General features: G+C 39.2%; 1 protein-coding gene across 1 annotated transcript; it reads right to left on the bottom strand.

Moving 5' to 3' along the window:
• Nucleotides 1–6: 6 nt before the first annotated feature.
• plxnc1 (plexin C1) lies at nt 7–25,954 on the bottom strand. Its single transcript, XM_053344200.1, has 31 exons — nt 24,867–25,954; nt 24,240–24,362; nt 21,716–21,850; nt 21,511–21,608; nt 21,331–21,436; nt 21,085–21,247; nt 20,601–20,703; nt 20,200–20,318; nt 19,535–19,548; nt 19,285–19,418; nt 18,484–18,663; nt 17,266–17,374; nt 16,634–16,801; nt 16,389–16,556; nt 16,140–16,242; nt 15,884–15,985; nt 14,215–14,318; nt 14,084–14,125; nt 13,866–13,990; nt 12,610–12,808; nt 10,037–10,183; nt 6,181–6,349; nt 5,384–5,484; nt 3,972–4,047; nt 3,426–3,460; nt 3,211–3,306; nt 2,876–3,039; nt 2,572–2,719; nt 1,747–1,887; nt 1,584–1,658; nt 7–143 (listed from the first exon to the last, which is right to left on the bottom strand). The coding sequence occupies exons 1-31, from the start codon at nt 25,872–25,874 to the stop codon at nt 39–41; spliced, it is 4,560 nt and encodes a 1,519-aa protein (XP_053200175.1). The 5' UTR covers nt 25,875–25,954; the 3' UTR covers nt 7–38.
• Between the last annotated feature and the right edge of the window lie 482 nt (nt 25,955–26,436).

The raw sequence follows: 26,436 nt of genomic DNA on the forward strand, positions 1-26,436 counted from the left end.
ATGTGTCTTATAGTTTGATGAGTGGCAGGATGGACAGCTCAGCTCCAGGCGCAGCTCTTCAGTGCATCAAATGAATCCTTGACAGAAAGTAGTTGCTCCTTCAGCTCCTCAGGGGCACCGTTCTGGTCCAGCTTCTCTTTGATCTTTACAAAAAAACAAACAAACAAACCCCATTATTGTCAGACATTTCTGTCTCACTTTTCTTTAAGTCAAAAATCTTTTACAGAAGCAGATTCTGCAGCAGAGCGTAATTTCTACTGAACAGACTCAAGTTTATCCTGTTAAGATGAGAACAGATGGAAAGATTATTCCAGCTTCCTGAGATAATACCATTAAAGTGCATTTATTGCATGGACAGTGCAGATTAGTTTTGTGGAGAAAGCAACACCTGTTTATAAGATCTTAACTGTACTGAAAACAAGTGAAATTCCATCACTCATGAAAACCTTTAACAGTGGGCTCTGTGTGTGGTTTCGTGCCTGCATCACAGCAGGAAACTGAGCAAAGGGAAATCAGTAGTTCTAAAATCTCATTTCCTCCACATCATATCTCATGTGACTCAGTTTCACAAGTGCTGCTGTCAACATTGTAAAGCAGCGCCATCGAGGTTGAGCCCGCCTGTCTGTCCCGGGGCATGATACAGGGCGATCACACTAGTCAAATGAACCAGACTTTAGAGGTGAAACGAGCTCGGGCACAGCACAATTGCCTAGTGTGAGTACGCCCTTAGTGATGCGTTTGTTTTCTCGCAAACAGACGTGTCAATCTCACACAGTTCATCTCTAACAGTTGGCAGTCACCTACAATGAGAGGTGCTAAACTCAACAAGCGCAGAATGTAAAAGTTAAAAGGGCACATCACTGCTTTTACCCATGAAGAGGGGTTTATGCAACATGAGAAGAAGGTTTGAAAAAAATAACCCTGTCCAATTTGCCTCAAGATATCAAATGTATAACAGAGTTCACCAGGCCTTCTGTGACTAAAAACAATATTGGGTTGAATAATGGGAAACGTAGGATTCAGCTTTTTTTTGGCGTTGCATCAACACTAGGGAGTAACAGTGAGCACATCTTAACCTCTATGTTACCACCCAGTTCACTAAGAGAAAGGGAAGCAATGTAAAACCACATGTTGCAGGTTAAATAAAGGTATTTAATAACAGGAAGTCTGATGTTTTAAAAATACCCGTAACAGAGAAACTACCAAAAGAAATGCTACACAAAGGAAAAAACTAATCTAACTAACAGAGGACTCCTAAATCAGAGCTGAAACTAATCTAGCAGTAGCACAGCAATGGAAATAACGCCTCACTGCCTACACCTAGTCTTGTAGTTGCTTGAAAAAACATGAACACAATATAAAGACAGCACCCTTGCTCCTAGTGGCTCTAACAATAGAAATGCTACGTGTGTGACCAGTTAAAGAACAAGACTACTTAGATTTGGACAAACTTCATGTTGGTATTGTGTATTCATTTCATTCTACATAAAAAACCTATTCAAAATCTTTGAACACAGCAGAACTCTGGAACACATGTGAGCCAGTGTGGAGTAGATGGAACACAGGTGAGAAGAAGAACTGACCTCTGTGAAGTATCTCTGTATAAATTTGAAGAGCTCTCTGAGGGCTGCAGCTTCATTGAATTCATTTTCATGTTTCTGAAAGTAAAACACACGGTCATCCATCCACTGCTGATATTCCCAGCACTTCTTTTGCTTCGAAATGTGTAGTTGAAACAGACGTTACCTTTGACTCCTCCTGCAGGAAGGCCTTGAATTCTGTGTCTGTGATTGTGGACTGTTCTCTGATCTGCTTGTAGTAAGCCTTCACGTCCTGCTTGTACTTGGGAATGTCTTTGGCATACAGGAGCTTGTTGGTTGGTGCGTGCTAGAACACAGTAATATTCAAGATATCATGTTCACAGGCTCCTATCTTAAACATGATTAGTTAAACATCATGACACCTGAGACAGAGATTAGGACTAGTCCTTGACTAAAAACAAGCTTCTGTGAAAATATCACATAGTCTTGGATGAGATTTAATCTCTGTCCAGGAAATCACATTATGACTGTAGGTTGCCTAAATGAACACATTTGATGAATGAAAGAGGACGGGAGCACCATGGACAATGTCTCTAAAGTTTATAGCAGCAGTATAGTGGTTGGATGCAGGGTGCGATTTGTGAAAACACATAACCTCTTACATGGTACCCACCCCAATTCTGGGCACAGACCTAAAAATAATGTATCCAAATTAGGAGTTTACTGTTCTTCACCCCTTCTAGTCTTATTTAAAAGAGAAAATCTTTAAATGTTCTAACTGAACAGCAACAATGTGTAGAACTGATCCTGAAAATGAGTGTCATTCAACAGGTTAACATGCCAGAATTAAATCACCCAACGCTCCTTTCAGTTCTGTGGATAGCACCACTTGGTCAGACGTGCCCCCCCCTCCCCCCCACTCCCCTTATTCTTTCATATTCAGGTAATTATTCACCACAGAATCATCTCATCTTAGTAAAAGTGGACTTCTTATATTGATGAATTATAATACACTTGTTTAATACTTTACCTTCCCCAGCTGGACCTCACTGAGGGAGAAGGAGTCCATGAAGGCCTGAGCAATGACAGACAGGCAGCCGTCCAGATGTGCAGCCTTCTCTATGTCGAAAACAAACTGAGGGTTCTTCAGGATGTTGATCCAGAAGCGCAGAGGCAAACTGCAGAGGAGAGTGAAGACACAGCAGAAAGAAAAACAGGTGCAGTTTAAAGATTTGGACGCTCCACTAGCATCTCTACACACACTCTTATTACTTCTGACTTGTGTATAAAAGCTTTTTTATGCTCCACAGAGCTTTTGACATCCCAGCTTGTACCTGTTGGTCTTCCAGATGTGCAGGACATCTGGATCTGTGATCTTCATGACGTCTGCCTGACTGTCAAGGAAGTCGAAGAAGTATTTGACAGCATGTGGAGCTTTGCAGGAAGGCAACTCCCAGATAGACTTGAACAAGGTCTCCACATAAGAATGCACTGCCACCTTAGAGAGACAGAGAACAAGGTAACTTCTTTTTTTCTGCTGTCATTTATATTTCAGCACAGCAAAGAAAAAAAGCTTTCATGAACTGGATAAACAGGCTGAATAAGAAATGTTAAAGCAGGTTTTGTTTGAGCTGGTTTAAGTTGGAAGATATAAAATGGTTCTTCTTGCCTTTGTGGAGAGCAGCTTGGTGAGGTGAACTTCCTTCATTTTAAACTTCTTCTTCTCCGGGTTGTTTCGCTGATCTTCCTCCACATCAGGATCAATCTGCAGAGAGGAAGACCCCACCCATCATATTAGTTCATCTTCACTCCAAGTCCGTGATTCAACAATGAAGTGCAGGGGTCAAATAGATGTGATCATTCATATTAAAAACTGTCTCTCACCAAGTGGAAGTATTTTCTTTCGAAGTTCTCATCATCTAGCAGGTCATACAAGAACAGAAATAAAGCTTCAATATACAACATTTTGAAACACAAATGTAAAGCACTAAAACAGTTTATTTAACATCAGACTCATTTTCATTCCTAAAAGCTCTCATTTATATCAAATCAACTTTTCAAAGATGGTGGGGACATCTTGAGCATTGGTGGTGTGCGTGTTGTATGGGTGTTGTATGGGTGTGGCCGGCAGTCAGACGATTGTGACAACTTTCCGTTGGTTGGTGAAATTGAAGAAGTAGTTTGACATCTGACAAACATGATACAGAGTGTTCATAGCTAAGCTTTAGAGGTGTCTAACAATATTTTACCCATTTCCCCCTTTCCATTTCCTGACTTAACTCTATACTAACACACAGTACACTTGCACATATAGTACCAGTCAAAAGTTAAGTGTACATAATAGGGCTATTGACCAACTGTCTGCATAAAGAAAACAAGTTAAGTAAGTTTAAAAGTTGAGTAAAGAGTGTCTTTCCTTTCAGATCTTACCCTTCACACTCAACTGGGGGCTGAGAGGGGGATGAGTTTTTGTAGAAAGCACTTTGATTGTAGCTCCATCAGGCACCTACAGGCGTAAAAAACAGACCGAGAATAGTGAGAGTAGTTACAACAACACTGTCGACACATGCTTTCATTACACGCTCTGCCATAACATACTAAAATAGTGGATACATTATTTTAAGAGTCACACAACCCCTGTTAAATAACTCATCTCACTATCTGAATTTGATTCATTCGGTCTGATAACATTTGGAAAGTGTAGAGAGCTGCATGCTAAATGATTTTATCCCTATTGAAGTTAGCAGGGCGTTTAAGTTTGACGAATCCTAATATTATTTTCAGAGTTTCATCAACTTCCGCTGCAGTGAACACTTTGCAACCCACCCACACAGCAACAGTTTCATATGTATTGGTTCTTGCTTGACTAATGATGTGAGGTGAAGTCCAGGCCACCAGGCTATATACCACTCATCTGTTTGAGTCCGGGGTATCTATCCCTTCCCCCGAGAGTATTCTGATAGATAACAGACACATGACACAAAAAGACTCCATGATCCCATTATGAAGCCATTAAAACCACTCTTGTTCCAGTACGTCCATATGCTTGTTGTCTGCTAGCTTAAAAGCTACGCAAGGCACATATATCTCTTCTTTTATTTAGAAGTCCACTCTTCTTATCAGCCTTATTGACAAAGTGAAACTCCAGTGGATAAGAGCTTTCCACTCCCCCGAATACACTGACTCAGCTAGTCCAAATTTAATTCTGTTATTGCATACAGGAAATGATGAGTCTATTTAACGGCACGACCAAAGTAAGTAAAGTCCTGTCAGACATTGTCCCCTAGCAGAAGTGGACAGAGGAAGCGGCACTGATATGAGATCATCTTTATTTATAAAACCTCAAAAACCACCAGAGTGTATATGTTAGATCATGTAAGTCCTTATGGTAATAGTTACATCTTGCTGCTATGTTGGTCTTCTACAATAAATCAAACTGTGCAGCAGGTTTAGCTTTTTGTCTCTCTTTTCTTATCCGTCTGCAGTTCAAAATATTACTCGACATATTTTGCTTTCAAGCCAGTTTTTTCTGTCACTTTTAGATCTTCCTTTTACACATGCTCCTTTCCTGTAAGTGGAGAAAACAACATTAATACTCAGAGTGAGGAAGAGTGGGGGGGGGGGGGGGACAAACTGAAGCAATCTGCCAACTGATAAAACCTCAGCATCCCTGCCCTTGTTTTGACTTGAGTGTGGTTTGGTTTTTCATGGGTGTGTTTCTATAGCATCCTCTATCAACACAACACACGGACACACCTTTTGCGCTTCGGTACAACAAGTAAGTGCAACAGTACTCCACTGAGTTTGATTAAATCATTGTCATTGTGTCCGTTCACTCTCACCTTGTAGTGCTTGAGCGTGTTCAGCATCGTCACCACCCCGATATTCTCTGAGCTCCCATCCACTTCCTGAAGAGGAACAAACGATCCATCCTTCTCAAACTCTGGTTGGAATATGAGGAGAGATTACGGTTAAACAAGTGAAGAGTATTTCTTTATTGGTGAATTTATGGCAACTTTAACCTAAACTTTCAGTTTATTAGTTCATTTTAATGCATAATCATTAAGAACACCCCTTAAATCAGCTGTTGGGTTCTAAGGATAAGCATTAATATTAATAAGCACTATTCTATGTTTTTCTTACTGCCAACAACTTTCCAGTTCCCTGCCCTTGCCCAAGTAAGTCTTTAAAATTGGGTCACACAAATAGTTTCATTTTATAAAAAGGCGTAATAATCTCCTTGAAACGCTGGGCACCTTACTCAAACAGAAGGAAACAATATATTTGTTGGGGATTATTTTTTAGCTACAAAATGACTGGAAATAAACAACAGTATGTGTGTTCATGGTAATAAAGGAACACGTCACCCTGTGCAGCCACAGTTTGGCTCATCTACATGTTTTTAACTGTTTCTGGACAACAATGGACAATAACTGCATCATGCTTTAGCTACACATGCAGTATTTGTTAGTAGGATCAGTTCACTGCTGGTTTCATGTGATTTGGTGACAATAGGAGAAGTACAGAATATCAGGGTTAGGGTTATAAAATATCACTTAACGTATCCATTTATAAAAGGAATTAGGCTCAAATAAAGCAGTATGATCTTAGTATTGAAAGACATGGGTCTGATTCTCACCAATATAAATGTCTTTGAGGTTGGTGTTGTAAGGGAAACCAAACTTGGCCTTGAAGCTGGACAGGATTTTTGCTTTGACCTGTTCCACTGTGTCACAATTGAGGGCGCTGACCTCCAGAGGCTCGCTGACCTCACCGTCACTGCCCACTGCAAACAGCACCTTCAGCTTCTGTAGACAATATACAGAAACATGGACACAGCTGACACATAGTGTTGCTACAGTATCAACCATAATCTTATGTTATGGTTATGACATTAGTCATCCTGCAGATGCCATGCTTGAGTGCATGTGTAATCCTGTACGTGCACATGCACACATCTTGCATGCATACCTATGAAAAACCACTATAATAACCACGAATGCTAACCTCAATCTTCACATTGTGCAAACAGTATCTGAATCAAAGCCACATCAGCTGTTTCATATGTCAACAGATTGAGAATAATTTTAAGCGGGGTCTCATGTGCCACCCCTCATTCATCTGAAAGCATGATGTAAGTGCAGTGATGTTTGAGGAGAGGTGTAGTTAATGAAAAGGGTTTCACTGCACTTTTGTACAATTTTCAAAAGCTGCCAACTCTCACGCAATCAGAGTGAGAGTTACGTAAATGACCTTTTTCACACGCTCTCAGCCACGCTGTTATTTCTCATGCTGCCCCCCCCCCCCATCTACCACATCCATAATCAGTACATCAGTCTATCCACTCAGCGCTGTTTTCAGAGCGCTGTCAGAGCTTCACTATTACATCCTTTCCGCTTGTTTATTGAGAGAAAACCCAATTCAATGAAACTCTTCTCGCATATCTCACACGTGTGCGCACACACACACGCACGCACGCACGCACACACACGCACACATGCACACACGCACACACGCACACACACACACACACACACACACACACACACACACACACACACACACACACACACACAGCACTGTTGTCACTCGGTTGATGCACACCAGGGAGCTTCAGGAAGTCTCTACACAGACTTTTCAGTTAGGTAACTGTTAAGAAGAGCTTTGGGTAAATTTCCACTTTCACAGACTGATACTTTACAGCAAGTTGTATTTACATTCAATATAATTTGTTATGATTATAAATGTGAAAGAATAGATACTGCTCACTAATTAATTATGCAGGGACAGTGGAGAGAGATCCTTTGCTGTGGTGAGTGATGAAAGGGAATTGACAGTTTAGAATAATTTGACAATAAGAAACATTTCAGTCAAGGTTTCCTGTATGACCAATAAAGTCAGGAGAGTATCACTTCATATAACTTAATATCATACCGTTCCCTGGTGAACCATCTTATGCTATGCTCACTTTCAAACTGTAAATCAATAATGGACCCTCAAATTCATTGTTATTTATTTGTAAAGGCATAGACCATCCAAAAAATAAGAATTTGCGAATAACTATCTCATCTATATATTACTCTAATCATTAAATGAATCCACATCCCACCTACATTTCAAATGTTTCCTACATGCTGTACACAGTCCTGTTTCTTTACTTAAAGTACAAACTGCATAATATGTCTGTGACGTATGGTGGCGACCATCAAATGGCCAAAAACAGATTGGGGACTTGCCCAACTTCCCTCAAATCCCACTTGTTCCGAAACAGGTTTTCTGAAACAGCTCTGTATTTTTAACATGTCTCCATATTATTTCCTTTTTGCAGTTTTGTGGCTAACGCGTGAACCCTCTGATGGCTGGAATTAAGCAGAAAATTGAGATGTTGATTTGTGAGATTAGATAAAACCTTCATAGGCTCAGCAGCAGCAGAGAGGAGGAAATGTAAAAGAAGAGGGAACACAGCGTACTGAAGATGAAACAGTTCAGTGTTACATTTGAACAGTGATAATACAACACATTAATAACACTTTGTATTAGTGTTAGAAGTATGTAGATGTTTTAGGTTTGTGCAGAATACTCAAATGATCAAATGTAGATAGTTTACTGTCAAACATTCAATATTCAGTCTGTCTAAAAAAGTTACAAAAGAGCAACTCTAGTCAGTGCTGTTTTTAACATAATTTGTGTTGCTTAGCATGCAAATTTATGTTTCTTCTTCCCCATAACTCACCTTAATTCTAAGCTAAAATGAATAAAATAGTATTGATAAACAAGTAAAGCTACATCTACTGTCATGGAAACCCAAAGTCCTGAACAGTTAGGGGTGTTCAAAGGAAACCTGTACATGCAGTACATGGGTTCAGTCATGCCTTTCATCTGGGAAATACTGAAACGCTCCATTTCCTAGAATTCAAAGTTTTTGTGAAGTTAAGTTTCTAACTGTGAGCAGCTGCTTACTTAAACAGAGGCATCCTCTGCCCACATGTGATGTGTTATTGTCTCTGTTAGAATGTTGCCTTTAATTTATGTAGTTCTGCAGGCATTAAAATTAGTATTAGTACATGTTGACCTGATGATGGAAACACGATAGAGGAAACACGCTACAAATTCATCCTGAGGGGAACGTGAATGTCTGCACCAAATTTCATGGCAATCCATCCAAGAGTTGTTTAGGTGTTTCACTGAAAACCAAACAAATGTCAATCTCATGGTGGCGCTAGAGTGACAGGATCACCCTAACTGGTAGGATTCATCCACTGGAAACCATGAAGTAAAGTTTGAGATATTTTACAGGTGAAGAGTTTGATCTACAACATTTCATGGTCAACCATCTAAAAGACATCCTGCCAGCATGGCAAAAAGCACATGTCTCAGCGTTTGCATGTGCATATAGGATATGTTATTGAACAGGTCTTGCACAATGTTTAGTTTCCTGTCAGTATACTGAAGAGGCCTCATAGCTGTCACCGTCATTTTCAGTCTTCCTGTTTGAGAGCTAACAAAAAACTCAAGATCAAAATCAGTTTCACTCTCCCCAGGAACTTTGAAACTATAGCTTAAACGGAAGAAGCCATGATAGGTTCAAGGATTAATACATCAATTATGAATTTAAGAAAATATATATAGATTTCTTTTGTCAGATTATTTCAGGGATTATTTCAGAACTGTGCTGTGAGTTGTTTAACACAAGCAACATCAAGCCTTTCAAAATGGTCTTGTAATAGCTGGTGGAGGAAGTGGTTCAGTGCCAACTTCTGAGCACTAACAAACTGCCACTGTACTCTCAATGTGACAACCACCCCCCCCCCCCACACACACACACACACACATACAAACAAACACTGGAGACTGAAGTCCTTTAAACAGTTCAACTCACAATTTTGGATTAGTTAATGGTGGTATTATATGTATACATATTCAGCAATATAAATGAAGCACAGTTTAGTACTGAACCAAAGACGGGCGACAGAAGAAAAAATGGGGAAGTATTAAGGATTCTTCTACGTGTGCAGTCATCTCTCAAAATGTATGACTGCATGGGACATACAGTATGTAAATGCACCATACAGCAAGGGTCAGCAATCAGGTTCATCCATGGGCCAGTTCTTCTTAGCCCTGCTTAATGGGGGCTGGGGCAATTCACATGGGCCTTGTGTTACATTATCTACTGTAGATTTATGAGCAGTCATGCAAATTATGTGATGCAATCTGTGAAAAGGAAATAAACTGCTTTTTTGGGCAGGCAAATATCTTCATTGGAAGGCCAAATTTAGCCCTCAATCTGCCATTTGCCTACCACGTTCATATTAGGATACATGATTTGGTAAGTAAAACCACCACTCATGAAAGGATTTCGTATTTGGATTCTGGTAATCCGCTCAAGTGTGTAAATGCTCTAAGATTCAAGAAGGTGTGTGTGTGTGTGTGTGTGTGTGTGTGTGTGTGTGTGTGTGTGTGTGTGTGTGTGTGTGTGTGTGTGTGTGTGTGTGTACCAGAGAGCTGAAGTCCTGAGCCTGCCACAGCAGCCAGTCCTCGCTGAGTGTGTACAGAGCCTTCCCTGTCACGCAGTCCACTGGTCCTTTGGCGATTTGCTGTGTGAGAGCGCTCACCATCAGGAACAAGTGCTGGCCAACACTCTCCTGTGTACAACAAACAGAAACAGGAACTGGGTCAAACAAGGCACTTAGTCTGTGGTCAGTTGCTGGAGAAACTGTCTGTGGTGGCAAAGTGTTACATTTGTATTTCGTCCTGTGTAATAATAACTGTGACAACAAATTCATGAGCAAGCATGAATATACATACTGTATATTGCAGAATAGTATAAAACACAACTGAGTACACCCATAGTGAATTTCACTAAAATAAGTAAGTAATTACAAATCCTTCGCATTTAGACAAAACCCAACAAGAATGCATAAAAACAGGATGCACTTATTAAACTATAATGAAAGATCCATATTTAAGAATGAACTGCAACAAAAGTCAGCACACTGTTCTTTAGTAAGACTCTGTTGTTTTATGTTTCAATATTTTGTACGCCTGCTGTTGTTTTTGATGACAGATTGTATCCTTCTGGGCATGAATGATACCAGTCTTGATCACATCTGTGGACAGACGTTCTGTTGTTCTTCACAGATCTTTTCAGCTGCTCTTTGCTGGAGGGCTTTTGTTGCTCTGCTTCCGTTTTAAAATACTCTTAATGGTTCTGGTTCTGTTAGATTAAATGAAGTCATATACTTGACCTGGTCATAGTTTTCACTCAATTTTCTTTAAAAACTCTTGAGTGATTTTTCAGTTTGTTTGAGATCATTGTCATGTTGGAAAATTCCTCTCTTTGAGACTGGGAGCCATATTTTCGTTTGGTATTTGGATTCATAGCTCTGTGCATAAATGTCTTCTCTCCTACACCTTTTGAACTCCTGCAGCCCCATATTAGCACATTCTCACCACCATGTTTCAAAGTCAGCACTATGCAGTCACTATGGTAGACAAACGTGTTGGAGCCCATCTGATCCAAACTCACTTATTTTGGTTTCATGTGACAGATTGTTTAGGTAAATTGAAAATTTTGAATTATAAATAAGATCAATTACCCCACTCTCAAACCTAATAATACTACAGTTATTGTAAGAAGATTCAGCATTGAATCTTTTAACATTTTAGTGATATTGCACAGGGGTGTACTTAGTTTGGTATGTCTGATAGCTGAACTGAGTAAAAAGACTGAGGTGTGAATGCTACGAGTGCCCAGAATAACTCATTTGCTTGCACAATGGCTGAAGAGCTAAAGTGTGTTGCTGTGGTAGTTATGGAGCTGTTATTAGATGCGTGAACAGAAATTCAGAAACGATAAGATAGGATTTTCAAATGGCTGAAGTGAAACTTAGTCTCACAATACAAACCACATACTGTCTTCTGCATGATGGAAGCGATCACCTCTACACACTGACACCTTGTACCCCTCAAGACCACATGCATAAATGTGTACACACAAAAAACATGCATATGTTATTGCATGCATGCGTGCAAAGAAGCTGATATTTATGAACACAGAATGTGCAGTGAGAATGTGAATAAACCGCACTCTCCTTTCTAAAGCGATCTGAGGGTGAGGTGATGAGGAGGAGTCAAAAAATAAGCTGAGATGGAATTAATTAATGGTAACATTTCTGTGATACCATTGTTGATGACTGTTAAGAGGCCATGTAATGAATTGATATGGGCACAATTAAGAGCTGGGCATAATTACTGTTCTGTCTTCTGGGGAATCTCGCCAGTGCAACACAATCAGTGAGACTGCATGTCTTCTTTCCTGCTTGTTTCACTAAAAAGTATAAAGAATTATGGAGTAGGCTGCATGTTGATATGAAAACAGCTGGTTGAGGGCATATGGGTAATTGTAGAAGTGGAAACGAGGCTCATGCACGTGCACCCAGCTTCACAATGACTGAGATTTATAAAACAGAACCATGTGTGTATGCACAGCTTTATAAATCTGATGAGAAAATGATGTATGCATATTTCTGGCTTTGTGTGTACATGCAGTTTTAGTCATAAATCTAAACAGAGCTTTATGCATCTGGACCCTGGACTTGTTTATCATGTAAATTGAGAAAATGGTTTGAGTGAGACTGTCACAAAATACTTATGTACTGTACAAATTGTGAAAACCCATTTGGTTTCAACATTTGGATTCTGGTGACTAATGATGGTGTGGTTTTTTTAGCCCCACAGAAGATGTTCCTGTTTATTTAACATCCTATGTGTCGACATACACATTTTCCCATTATTTCAACAACACAGCTGACTTAAAAGTAACAAGACTAAGAGTCCAATCATACTAGCGACTGTGATGCTGCACTAACGCACGACAGTGAGCTAAAGTGCTAATGCTAACAGGCTGTCATAAGCAACTTAAAAAGTTGGGGAAAGTCCAATTTTATTATTTCTTCACATTTTATTGATAATTTTAATTAATTTTTTAAAATGTTTTAAACTAAAATTCTTACATATTGCACCTTTAAGGAACCGTGTAAAGACTAAAGTAGACATAAAAGTAGCATACCCGGAGGAAGCCGTAGAGGCAGATGGACATCCAGTTGGTCAGCAGCTTCTCCACCGTGGACTCTGTGCGTCGCAGCAGCAGTTTGGGCTGAGCGTTGCTGCTCTGCTGCATCAGAGCCTTCAGGAGAACCTCCATCACCTCTGTCATGTACGACAAGTTGCTGTGGAGAGCGATGGTCAGTAGAGACGCCAGTGTACACCTGGAGGCAGAGACATAGAATAACATTTTGCAATACAATAACTGAATGGTTATGGAAGAGAAATAGTTAAGCACACAAAAGCAGAAGTGAATGGGAGAAGAGGGTTCAAAGAGGGCAGCAAAAAAATAAAAAATAGTAGACCAGAGTAAAACGAGCAGTTGAGAATACAGTAGAACACATAGCTCAGCATAGGTTACACTAGCCCAGCCAAGTTTGATCATTTCCTTTATTGTTGACTTGTCTGTGTTGAATTTTTTTTCAGAATTGGCTGATCTTTCTGACACATTGACCTTCCTCAAATGCCTTCAGCCAGCTAGCTAGCAGACCTTTCAGGCAATGTAACACTAATGCTACCACAGTGGCTGAACAAAGTTTTTTAAAGTGTTATTTTAAAAACATTGAGGAAGAAGAAAGACCACATCCTCCATCAAGTGAGTCTAACTACAGCTGCTCTCCGGGTTTTTGTGTAGTTGCCATTTTGTTCCATTAAATTGTTGACTATCAGTAATGTGCAGCTGTCTTGCCTTTGTAAATATATTGTATTTTACTGTAAAAATATAGTATGGGAGGTTATTTTAATATTCTCCCATTAATGTAATAATTTATTACATGATCGGTACAGAAATGACTACATTATTGGGAATTGCACTTTATTACATTGTAAGGAAGTAATTACATGATCAGGTTTTACTACATTTTAGGTAGTGTTTTGAGGTTATTGCCTTTGTGATGTACAATACTGCAAACTAAAATGGTTGCTGCTTTTTTCACTTTGTCTTTTTTTGTCTTCTTCTTTTAACTTTTCATCAATCTGTTTTTCTGCGAAGAGGGCTCACCCACTTTTTAATGGGTCTACCCAAAAAACTATTTCCCCTCACGCCACTGGAATACAACTGAAGAGCAGAACAAAACAATGAAGAGAAGGAAGCACAGACACATAATAGAATAGAAACACACCTGCATTTTATCACACACTTCTGACATCGGTTGAATCATGTTGTGTGCGAGAGTCAGTCACACAGACAGAATTTGAAACCATAAAACAACACTAACTAACTTGTCTTTGATGGTGAAAGTCTTCTGCTCCTCCAGAGCGTGCACCATGGATGTTAGGAAGACCTGGTCCTGGATCAGCTTGGACAAGCCCAGGCAGCAGTCATCAAGCTGAACCTTCACAGCATCCTGAACCCAGGTAAGACACATCAACATCTTCACATACAGAGTTACAAAACGGTATGAACACAAACAACATACACAACTGGTGTCAAACATTACCTGACCAATGTCTTTGATGCATGATGTCATCAAAGCTTCATTCTGGAAAACAAAAATGGAGCGCTGTTAATCTGAAAATAATAATGATAATGATGTCAAGATATGAGTATTTCTTTGTAGGCTCACTTTACCTCAGGAAAAAAGATCCTGGAGGCAAAGTGCTTGTAGTCAAGGAAAGGAATCGCCCCAACATTTTCCATCAGGTCGGCTTTCTCTGTCTGCAGATCCACAAAACCTGCAAGGGACAGTGAAGTGAGGGTGTTTGTGTGTCACTAAACTAACTCATCCGGCAAGGCTGAAGGAAACATCATTAACAGCAAAACTGTTTGAAGTTTATAGGTTGCAAATGAAAAGAGGTAGTGAAAAACTGATTCATCTGTAGAGTGAAGGTGTGCAGCTAAAAAGAGAAGTGAACATATATGTACTGGATTTGCAACATATGTATTTTTTTTGTAGTGTGTATGTATACGTGTTTATTGCGTTCTCCGTTTTAAACATCAACCATATTTCTGTGACAGGTTCGACATTCGAAAAAGGAACAAGTTTGAGACATTTCATGCCAAAGTAAAAGGAACTGCATGTGTGTTGAGGCTCGGTTAACTGTAGACAGTAATTCTTATGTTGAACGTGTGCAGCTGATGTGTCAGTTTAGTTTGGTATTCAATAGATAATAGTTTCAATGTTGCAAATCGTCACCATGTTAGTTTAGTGTATTAGTATACTAATATTTGTGAAGGGAAAGGTTATTACAGTTCATTGTGTGAGGAACACAAATATTTGTGTCAAATTTCATGGTAACATTGTCACAATCCCAGCATAGTTTTCCCTCTGCCTCTCAGTGTGCGTGTGTGTTTAGTGTGGGCCTGTCTGTTCTCTCCGTCTTTCCTTCCACACCTGCTGCTCATCCCTAGCCATTTTTGTTGAGTGCATTTTGCTTCCTTTCCTTGCTGGCTGATATACCATTCATTTTGTGTCTCCATGTGTCTAGTTTGTCTGTCCTGCCTGCATATTGGCCCTCCGTCTCCGTCGACCCCACAGCTCTACACAGCTCAGCTCAAACCTCCAGCCAGCTCTTCCTCCAGTCTTCCCCCGCAAACTGGTGAGTCAGCATCTGTTCAGCTGCATGTTGCAAACATAGTTGTTGCTATATTTAACTAAAAAAATAAAATGTCAATCTTATTGTAGTGCTAGATGAAAAGCCAGGGCATCACCAAAGTTGGTAGGCTTCATTCTCTGGGGACCATGAATGTCTGTACACACTTTCATGGCTGTCCAAACAATGTCTTTCGAGATATTTCAGTCTGGACTCGTGGTGGAAACAGAAGAACCTAAAAACCTCACTACTTTTGATTGGGATTAACACGGCTTTCATTAGGTCCGGATATTGTTTGATGCAGTTGCTGACACAATACCTGAGTTGTGGACCTGACCAAAATGATACTCAATACCTTCCTAGCATGAATGGATTACAAAAATAGATATGATTATAGTGATATGTTTTTCTATAGAACTTTTTTTTCAATTAAGAAAATAAGTTCTCAGTTGGTAAATGTTGTCTTTGGAACATATTGAGGGTATCTGTACATGTATGTGTATCGAGGACACAGATGTGCGGCAGAGAAGTAGATAATGCTGTAGGAGTGGATTGAGAAGCTTCTATTGAATTTATGATAATTTCCCCAAAAATAATCCTTTTCCAGTTGCATTTTAAGTCTGCAGAGGAGTGCTAGAGTATCACTTTAATGTTAACATTTTCCTTACTCTCATACTACGGATATATAATGTAAATGTGTGACTGACCTTGTCTGATGTCATTCCTGATATTAAGCTCCAGGTCTTCAATGTGCTTGTTCATCTTAACATTTAGCTGCTTCTCTTTATTTCGGAAGAAGAGCACCACAACTACAAAACAAAACCAAGCAAAGAAACCAATAAAGTTTCACATATAAAAAGAGAAAATAGACAATACTCTTAGGCTTTGACCAATAGGTGCTTTTGAAGGCTGGTAGCGGACCAAAATTTGTCAAAATCGGTCAACCCCACTAAGTATACTTACAAGCAATAATGCAGGGTATCAGCAGAAGGACAACGACCAGAAGGTAGTACATATATGATGAAGATTTAAGATCCAGTGTTATTGTCCGGTCGCCATAAGTAATCTGTACATAGAAAACAAACAATAACCACAGTGTGTTAAAAAGGAAGTTGCAGAGCAGTGTGTTGCAAATACTTACTCTGTACTGTATCTTCATCACTACATTCCTCTGTAGTGTTGTAAAGCTTGGTGTAGTATGAAAAGATTTACCTTCAACATCTGAAACTTGGGATTAACTGTGGTTGTAATTTCACAGGTGAAAGAGTCCGTCTCGTTACTTTTACTTTTGATTTCCACGATGCAGTTGTGAGGTTTTTCCTCCTGGAAGCCGATCACTGACAACTCTTCTGGGGTCATCTCCAGCTTGTCTGCCTTTTTCTGAAATGACAACAGAGGACCTTTTTAATGCACCTGTGTCCTCTGTGTGTGCATACGTGCTGAAAAACATGGATTACCTGTATAGTGATTAGGACACTTTCCCCTGTTCTTGTGGATGTGAAGCTTGTAAACTCGGGCTCTGGGTAGTAGGTGAAACTTGTGAAGCAGGGTAAGGTTTCATTGGCAACTTTCACTAAGACGCTGCTGGCAGACGTCCTGGCTGCAGGTGTGTCATAAGTTAGAGTCTGCAGTAAAGAAAAAAAAGAAAAAAACAGATGTATATGATCCATGTAATATACGTACAACTCCATACTGTAGGAAGGGGGTGACTTCCTTTTTATTTATTTATTTTTTCTCATTTTTGGACTGACTGACTGCATTATCTGACTTAATATGGGCTACTGGATGCCTTCATTGCCTTCAGTATCTCAATCTATTTATCTCATTATGTAAACTAATGATGACTAATCATTATATAAAAAAGTATACAATGAATTGACATAATGTGATATAAGTCAATAAGAACATATGCTAAGAAAAGATAAGACATGAAGGTGATGCCAAGAGAGATGACATGACATTAATATTGTTATATGCCATAATGCAGCATTATATACAATAAACATACACATAATGGAAAATGATGTGATCATTTGACATGACACAGTTCAATATGCATTATTTTTTATGTGCATGTTTTTGGACCCACCTGAGAGCTTTTGTTTTGAGGAAGCTTGACTTCTGTCAAATCATGGCTGTGTGTGACCCCTTCAACAAACTCCAACTGAGATCCCAAGACTGTGATATTCCTTTTTCCACTATAGGTCACAGATCAGCCGCCAAGTGGAGGGAATGGATTTAAATAAACATATGATACCACAGAAATTAATTTTTAACATAATAAACTAATATGATGCACCTTGAGAAATCTTATAAGGGTGACCTAATTAGTTCTAGCTGAAATAAAACACAACAAGAGTGTAAGTCTAATTTCTGATAGTGAACAAAAATATTTGAGATCACAATAAAACTAACCATAATATTTAAGTAAGTGGAGCAAAAGTGAATATTAATTTCCCTGTTTATTAAATAATGGTGACAAATTAATGTCTTTTGAATGATTCTTGTTTTTACATACATGTACATGAACTGTTATAAAGCTCTGAAGTAGTTTGAGTACAATGTGTGGTGAGGCAGAAGTGGCACTTTCAGTTGTTGCTTAAGAGGGAAGTAGTGTTGTGGAGAAAGACATTGCTTTTGGGAAGTGGCTATCTTTCCCCATCAGATGACCCTCAACCTGTAACTGTTCCTCAGTTACTAACATTGTTTCCTAGAAACGGTTTCGGCAAGTTCTACTTAAGCTAGTCACAAACCTGCAGTATGCACTTCCAAAAATAGACTACGGAAGTTTTACTGATCTCTGAAAGCTTTTAGTGTTGGAAGTGCTGTCTGCAGCATTTGTAATTCAAACAGATCTACTAAAAGTGTCAAATCAGTTATCATAACTTGGTATAATTGCAGTAAATGTATAATATGGAGATTATTTATTATTTGATTATTTGATTAAGACACATCCTATAAACATGTCCATAATGACACTTGATATAGGCTGCAGAAGCTGATCTCAGTGACAATAGTCTAGTTTTATAGCTCATAGTCATTATTCTACTGATTAAGTTGTGGCATTTTAAACTTGTTTAAATTACTTGCTGAAAGAGGCTTTTCTTTTTCCAGTATGAGAACTGGAAGAAGCTTTGATTTGGAGGAAAACCTCATGTTAACCATAGTTTTGAAATGTGTTCTGCAGCACTGTACTGTAGCTACTGGAAATAATTTATCTGACCTGTCTTAGCCTCAGAAAAGCTTCATTTGTCTGCATGGTTGTGTTGGGAATATAATCATAACAATACAAATAAACCACTCATACCTCATCCAGCTGCTGCTTGGTGTAACGGCAGTGCAGGATGGTGGTGACCTGTAGGCGATTTCAGTGTTGCCATGGCAACTACCATCTGTGAGGACAACACATACTTTGACCACGCCTTTACGGTCAGCACTGGGAATGTGGAACGTCAGATTCACACCTGTGTTGTTCCACACAGGAGATCTGACCAGAGCCCACAAGATGACACAGAGAGAGAAATCAGCCTCCAAGTCGTGGTGAGGACAAATGTGCTACATAACATTAATATACAGTCAGGATAAAAAAAGATGGTAAAATCGACTGAGAAGCAAGTCTATGATGTCTTTAAATTGCTCATAATCACTGGAAATATCCAGAGTTGTTGAACTCCTGAAGCAGAAGCACACTGTGCTTTAGTTTTGAGTTGACAGACAGAATGTCTGAGCAATGATGCTGACAGTAAAAGGTCTGTTTTTAGCTTAAAGGGAAATGCAACACATTTGACTGTGACAATGTGCTAAATATAAAAACTGTGAACTGAAAAAATCAAAATATGTTCTATTGACAATTAATGGCTGTCTGACTTAAGATGGTACTAAACAGTGTGTGGAGCAGAGCCATGTTTTATATCACAAATCCAGCTTCTGCACATTCATAAATATTGCCAAGACAGTCTCTGATAAGTGCTGACTGAACTGTCAGGCAGAATATATTTATTCTTAATAATAGTGGCACTTCCCTTTTATAATTGCCATTTTAAACTGTGATTTATCAAAAACACAAACTTTAGACAAATAAATAAATTCATGCTCTAAAGTGACTCACTCTCGTGGAGTGCAGTCCATGTCCGCTTGGATCCTCACTCTGATCACGTCACTGAGGTTGTGACCTGTCAACAGTGCGTGGTTTTTGCCGTAAATAGACACAATGCTGGGAGTGATGGAGGAGATCTCTGGCTTCTGACAGTAAAACAAGCACAATGTTTGTAATGTGTAACTTTATCTCCTCGTGTCTTCAACCTCAGAAAATGTTAATGAAGGTGATATTCAAAGAGTTCAGAGAAGTTCAGACTCACAGAAATGTTCATTCCTGATTCCTCCATTTGGCAAACACTGTACTGTAGAAGGAAGTAAGAGGAAGAAATTCAGCAGTTTTAACATTCACTGAAGGTACTATCTGAACTTTAGAAATGCTGAATTAAAGGACTCCGACATCTTGTACCAAGAGATATCCTTTAAATCTCATTATAATATGTAGATTCAGAATGTTTCAGCTAACATTAGCTTAGCACAAACACTAGAAACAGCTTGTCTACCTTTGTAAAACTCCTATACTGTCTTTATATGTTGTATGTTTATGATTAATGTTTCCAGAAGTAGCTTAAATAAAAATATTTTGGCTAAATGAGCGGTTAGCTTAGCTAATTACTGATTAGTAACAGCTGGGTGCAGTGAGGTGAAGTTGCCATGCTCTTACCTCTTTGTTCTAGAGAGGTGTTCTAGGATAGGCCATTAGGCTACGCTAGGCTTACAGAATAAGTTAATCAATTTATTGGTGATATTTGCTGTTTGTTTCCAGTACAGGAAGCTAACAATAACTGCTTGTTGAACCTTTAGCAGTCAGATGCTGTGCTGACAGTCTGTTGAACAATATCTGTTGACATTCAGTGGATGAATAATGAATACTCATGTACTCAACTTTGCTAACAGCAGATTATCAAAGTGTTATGTTTGTAAAAACCTTTGTATAGATGATAAATACATGTATTACTGTAAATACTTACATTCTTTAGTTCTGCAGTTGCCCAGGAACAGACATTTTGGCTCCAGTCACATCCAGCATCAAGACACTGCTTACACCTGAATATAGAAAACAAATGTTATCACCTACAATGAGCTCAACATTAATGTAACACTCTAATATCAACCATAATGACATCACAAGAGACCACTAGACAGTAATATACTGTTACTGATGATAAAACACAACCTCTGCCAACAATGTTGCTGAAAGTTTCCTGAAAAAATATACTAATACATGTATTTCAGTTTTATAGCTGTGTCTTCTCTTAGTAATGTTATGAGGTATTATCTGTCCCCATTAAGTCTCTCTGAGTTTTTTGAAAATGATGGTGAGCTTACAAGTCAGAGGTAGGTGGTCCTCTGATGTCCGAGCACTTCATTAGCTTCAGTTTTTCCCACCAATCAATCTTCCCCAGTGTAATCCTTACTGTGACATCCAGGCCTGTTATTTCAGAACATTACAACAAATGTCATAGATATAAAAACACAAGTCATAACTTTCTACATTCATGTTTTATGTGCATAAAACAACACTGTGAAACAACACAAACTTATGAAGTGGCAGAGCTTTTTTCTCTTTTCAAGTCATCTCTAAATTTCTGCTTTTTGTGGAGAATTTAATTAATGTATTGAATGAATTGCTCTCAATAACACATTCAAACAAATCTATATCAGTTTTATATTACTATAAAATAAGTACATATATAATAAATATACTGCACTAGCAGATTTTATCCATGTTGTGCACTTTTTCTAGCAACAGAATTAAATTAAATTATATGTAATATATATATATATATATAATTATTTAAATGTCACTGACCTTCCGTGGGAAGTGTGCTCTTTGAGAGGATGCAGGTGCATTGTGGGAACTGTGGGGGAGCGCTTTCCCTTCTACAAAACTCATTGACACTTGAAGAGATTTCACAGGTGAAATTAGACACGTTCTGACCCACAGTCAGATGTGTCTGGATCTTTAGTGTGATCTGAGAAAAGATGTGAGTGTTTAAAAGAGGAAACAATGAAAGTAACAACTGATTACAGATAAAAGCTCGAACATGATCTGTACCTGGTCAGTGGTGTCTTTTGTTACAGTGTAGGAAACCATTTTCTCCTGGTAATCTTCAGGAATGGATAACCAGTCTGAATCTGGGCATTCATTCTCAAATGTGCATCTAACAAGAGAAAATGATATTATTACAGAGTTTGTAACTGTTTGAAGATATCATCTGCAGATTTCATGTCTAACCTGTTGGAGCCACACCAGACACAGTATGGATCCTGAGCAGACCAACAGTCCTGCAGAGTTTTATATGTGCTGCACTTTGACACAGGTACACGCTTCATCTACAACAAAGCACAAACATTCAGCAGCATTGTGACAGTATGGCTTAACAAGGTGCAGATTAAAATGTTTCCAGTGTTCACCACAGTGCACAAGTACATACACTTACCTGGTTTTGAAATGCCACATACAGATATTTATCATCCACTTCATCCAGATGTATTTTGGGAAACACTTTGTGGTCATGATTGGCCCTGTAGAGCACCTTGGGGCAGGTGGTGTGATAGTTGTTGTCCACAGCAAGCTGACAACAAGAATTGTAGCTTTGGTTATGTGGTAATGGCTTATTTGCTTGTCCTTTAATGGGTCTGATAAGAAAAGATTTTTGTGTGGAAGTTTACTGCAAAATATTCACAATTTTGATCGCATCAAATTGTTAAAAAAAACAACTATTTTCATTCATTTAAGACTGTGGCATTTATGTTAGAAGGGTAGCAGGCTAATTAGCTGTGTTAGCTTTTATGGTTAGTTTGAACTGAAAAAGTTTGTTATGCTAGACTTCTTCATATTTGTGTCATTGTTCCTGTTTTTTTTTCTCAGTGAGTGTCTTTCCTCAGTATTATTTATTCCAGAAAAAGTATTATTTGGCTCTTTCAATTAAGTTTTAGTTCAACCATGAAATATTTTCTTATCTAAATAACATTATCACTGGCAACTAAAAGTCCAGCTGCCAAAAACATTTGCATAAGCAAGTGTCCTAGAAAGGGGACAATATTCCATGCTTCAGTCACTAGCTGTGGTCATTTTAGAAGAGGTAGAGTTGCATTTCCTGGTATGTCTGTGGTTGAGGCATCTCTTCAAAGGGCAAGCCACAAGCTAATGACCACAACAATAGTGTACTTGACAAAAACCTTTATTCTACTGATTTAGTCTGCTGTCCACAACACCACTAAGAGCTGACACCGGCAAAGAGAAAACTGAACTTTGTTGAGAAACTACTGATATTTTTGTGTCTGTCTCTGTGTCTACATCATGTCACATCCACTATGTGGTCTCACTTTACCATATACAAATACACAGAATATAATGCAGTTGTTATTTATTAAGGTGAACATTTAAGCATAAATGTTATGATGCCTTCACTGTCTCCTGCTTCAGCATCAGGCTCACCAGAGTATCTTCTGGGGTTTTCAGGTCCTGTCATGCTTCATTTAACCTCCTCAGTGAGTTCTCTTCCTGTGAAGATCACAAGACCACTCACCTGTTTCCACTTCTTTTCCTCATCAGTCTTAGTGTATACATAGGGCAACTTTGGTCAGCCTGTAGCACAGTGGCCATTTTGAACTTGTTATTAACTGTTGGTTGACTATTATTTTAAAAGTGGGACTAAGCCAATTTTAAACATTAAAGTGTGTTTTCATGTCTTGGGGAGTACTATAGTAGCCACTGTGTGAATTCTGGTAAAGTCACTCAAGTGGTGTCCTTCTCACCACGTGATATTTAACATTAGATATGATTTCATGAAAAACAGGAAGGTGTTGAGAAGTAGTATTACGATTATTATGATTATTATTATGTTGTCTGTGGCAAAAACCTTCCATTCCTTTAATTTTTTCATCCTTTTGTGCCATCTTTTAATGTGAGGTGCAACAGAATCCCTGGCTTTATGTTGTACAGAACCACAATGTGACACACTGTCAGCTAAAAGATATATGGCATACATATCATTCAATATTGTTTCTTTTTATTTAACCTGTCTTTCATATCCAAATACTGTAGCAACAAGAACACCTGCATACTTTACACTCATTTGCATAAGTAACCCTTAGTTACATGATTAACCTGATCATGGATTATACTGGAGCATCATTTAAGAAAATAAAAATAAAATCACTTAAGATAAACAAATAACCCCAAATGAACAGAATGTGGTCTAATACCGGCCGCACAGTTAAATGCTCACATCAAATGGGTCACATAGGCTTGATTATGTGGCTTAGTTAATTATGGGTTTCAACTTGTCCACAGCCAATAACATGCAACATGTTGGTTGGCCCTTCTTAAACCATTTTTCTCCATGAGCTATCTTGCATTACGTGCACCATTTGCCAGTGAATCAATAGCAAAGCCATTCTTCTCTGTTTGGCCTCAGCTGCAGAGCTGGAAAAAAATCACTAAGGGGTTTTATTAACACTTGTGAAAATAAAGTCTGCATGAAAGAGCCTATTGTGTCTAGCGGAGGGTTACTGTGGATGGTTCCTCGACTTGTGAGTGAGGCATATAAGGAGAATATCAATCACTTTATCAAAGAGATGGAAAGAAGGATGATTTGATGTAGATGTGAATGGAAATAAAGAAGGAAGGTGACAGAAGTATGTATCAACTGTGAGTAATGCAATAAATTGGACATTATTTTTCAGGACTAATTATGCAGATTATGATGATTATGAGTTTCAAACTGAAATGTCAACCTGCCATCACCTTACACATGTATGGTAGCTTATTTCCAACAGGGCATCTTTCTTTTTTCATTAAATACACTGTTGTTTAAGAAGGAAGTACAATGGCTCATCATTATGACTCCAAGTTAATTTATAGATAGGCTAGTAAGGCTACTGGTTAATGCATAGAAGTAAATAAAGAGCCCTTTATACAGGTTTCTAGTAATAGATGAGTAAGACTTTTATACACACCTTAATGAGCTGTCCATCTCCCGTCCCAACAAAGAAAACCATCCAGCTCTTGTGTCTCACTGCCAGCACAGAGGTCATGTAGTTCTGCCTGAAGAGTGTCTTCTTTGGCTTCAGGGTCTTTGGCTGAGAAACACAGATGCTGGTATTAGTTATAAATCCAACAGGTGTTAGTGGATGTTTAATCTGTTGAGTTTACACGTTAAAAACAACAGCTGTTGATACAGTTAAAGCCTAAAATTACTTGACCAATCAGCTGTTGAGAGTTCAGGATGAAACAACAACCTGAATCAAACCACTCAACCTGTCCATTGTTCACACTTTGATTGTATAATAGGTCAAGCAAATTACATGTGGTAATGTCTGAATTTTCTGCAAGTGAAAACACCAAGAACTGGGTCTAATGTTGCATGCTGCACTGGTATGATAACTCAAATATGATTTCTCCAAAAATCTTAAACTTGAGTATAGATACTTATTATACAGGAGAATGTCTCCTGTGATTGTTACATGATATACACTGCGCACACTATCCTATTGTAATCATCTGTCGTCCTCTAATGTTTAACTCATCTTTTAGAGATTCTATGCAAACAGGTAAAACAACGTCTTTGAAATATAGCGACCAACCTGAACGTTTTTATCCTCACACTTTACAGCACTGCAGAAGTCTGGATCTTGATTTTGTTTTAGGCTGAGATCGGGACTGATGTCAAACATGACCAGCTCGGTGTTGGTTTGTCCTCCATCTACACTGAACACGCCGCTCCAGAGCACCGGTGGCCCGTCCGGGACCACCGAGGAGGCCAGGAGTCTGCTGCCTTTACCACCACGATCAGAGATATCGAGAGACGCACCACGCAGTGACCTCATCGTCTCGACCTTGTTCCTTTTACCTTCCAGCCATATGAGACGAACTTTGTTGCCTTCTTTGTCTGAAGGCACGTTGGAGAAAAGATAGATGATTGAACTGTTCTGAAATCCGTCCACAAAACTCACATTACCTTTACTTCTGAACTGAGGGGTAGACCCCTCATTAAATGAAAATATGCCTCCTGGCTGACTGTTATTTGTATTGTGAAGATACACTGCCTCTGAACCAGAGGAGCATTTGGTATTTGAGGATCCGTTTTGCTGTATGGCGGTTAGAATATAAGTCTCGTTGGTTCTTCTCTCCACATCCACCAGGAATGCGACGGACGCGCTGTTGGGGTTCACTGGTCCCACAAGAATGTGTTCACTGTACCGCACTTTAGAGATGTCTGCCAGGTCCAGCACCTCGCAGTAGCCACATCTGTTGTCAGTCACACCGCAGCTGATCAATGTGTCATTATCATCAAACGGCAGTAACACATTGACACTGAAAGTTGCGTTCCACTCATCCTTCTCGGGAACCCGGTAAAACCTGATGCCGTTCTGCAGTTTATCGTACTTCAAGATTCCTCTCTGGGTCAGACTCCGGACCAGAGTCAGGTCGTGGTTCAGCTGGTACAGTCTGTCGTCTGTGGCGACGTAAACGGAGTTGTTGGCCACGGCGAAGTGGCGGACGTCTCCATTAAAAGTAAATCCTCCATCCTCCTCCAGGCACCGACCTGGTTTTGCCAATACAATAAAAATCAGACCAGACAGCAGGATCATCTTCTTGCAGCGGTGGCAGCAAAATGCTCATACTTTAACGGCATGCATGGTGCTCTGCACTCCGCCACAGTGTCACTGCAGTCGTGCGTAAAAGCGCAGTGCGCGTCGGTTAAAGAGAGAAGTGCTGAAAGTGGGAGGGAGCGCGCCCAGCGAAACCGAAAATAATCAGACATTTTAATTCTGTGATATGTAATGATTTTGTAGCTTTGCTGTTTTCATTCAGTTGCATTTGTCCCCCTTCTTCTACCTTTTCAAACAAAGTCTACACAGGAGACAGTGCATGCAGTGATGGACTGTGTTTGCGCTCGCGGACAAATTAATCTACTAAGTGAGTAAACTCTGATTCTCAATAAAACAGCAGACAGTTCAGATTGTCCTGCTCAGTGACTCATGCACATATGAGAACAGTCCCTGGGTATTTGAAAATAGTTTGCATGGTATAGCATGTTTGATGCCCATCCAGTCAGTCACTAAAATCCCCGGTATTGAACAGTAATTCTTTAAAGTTTAAATTACACAAAACTGAAAGATTCCTTTTCCCCGCGTCCATCAACAGATGGGA

Source organism: Scomber japonicus, chromosome 23 (assembly GCF_027409825.1).
Source record: "Scomber japonicus isolate fScoJap1 chromosome 23, fScoJap1.pri, whole genome shotgun sequence".
Lineage (NCBI taxonomy): Eukaryota > Metazoa > Chordata > Actinopteri > Scombriformes > Scombridae > Scomber > Scomber japonicus.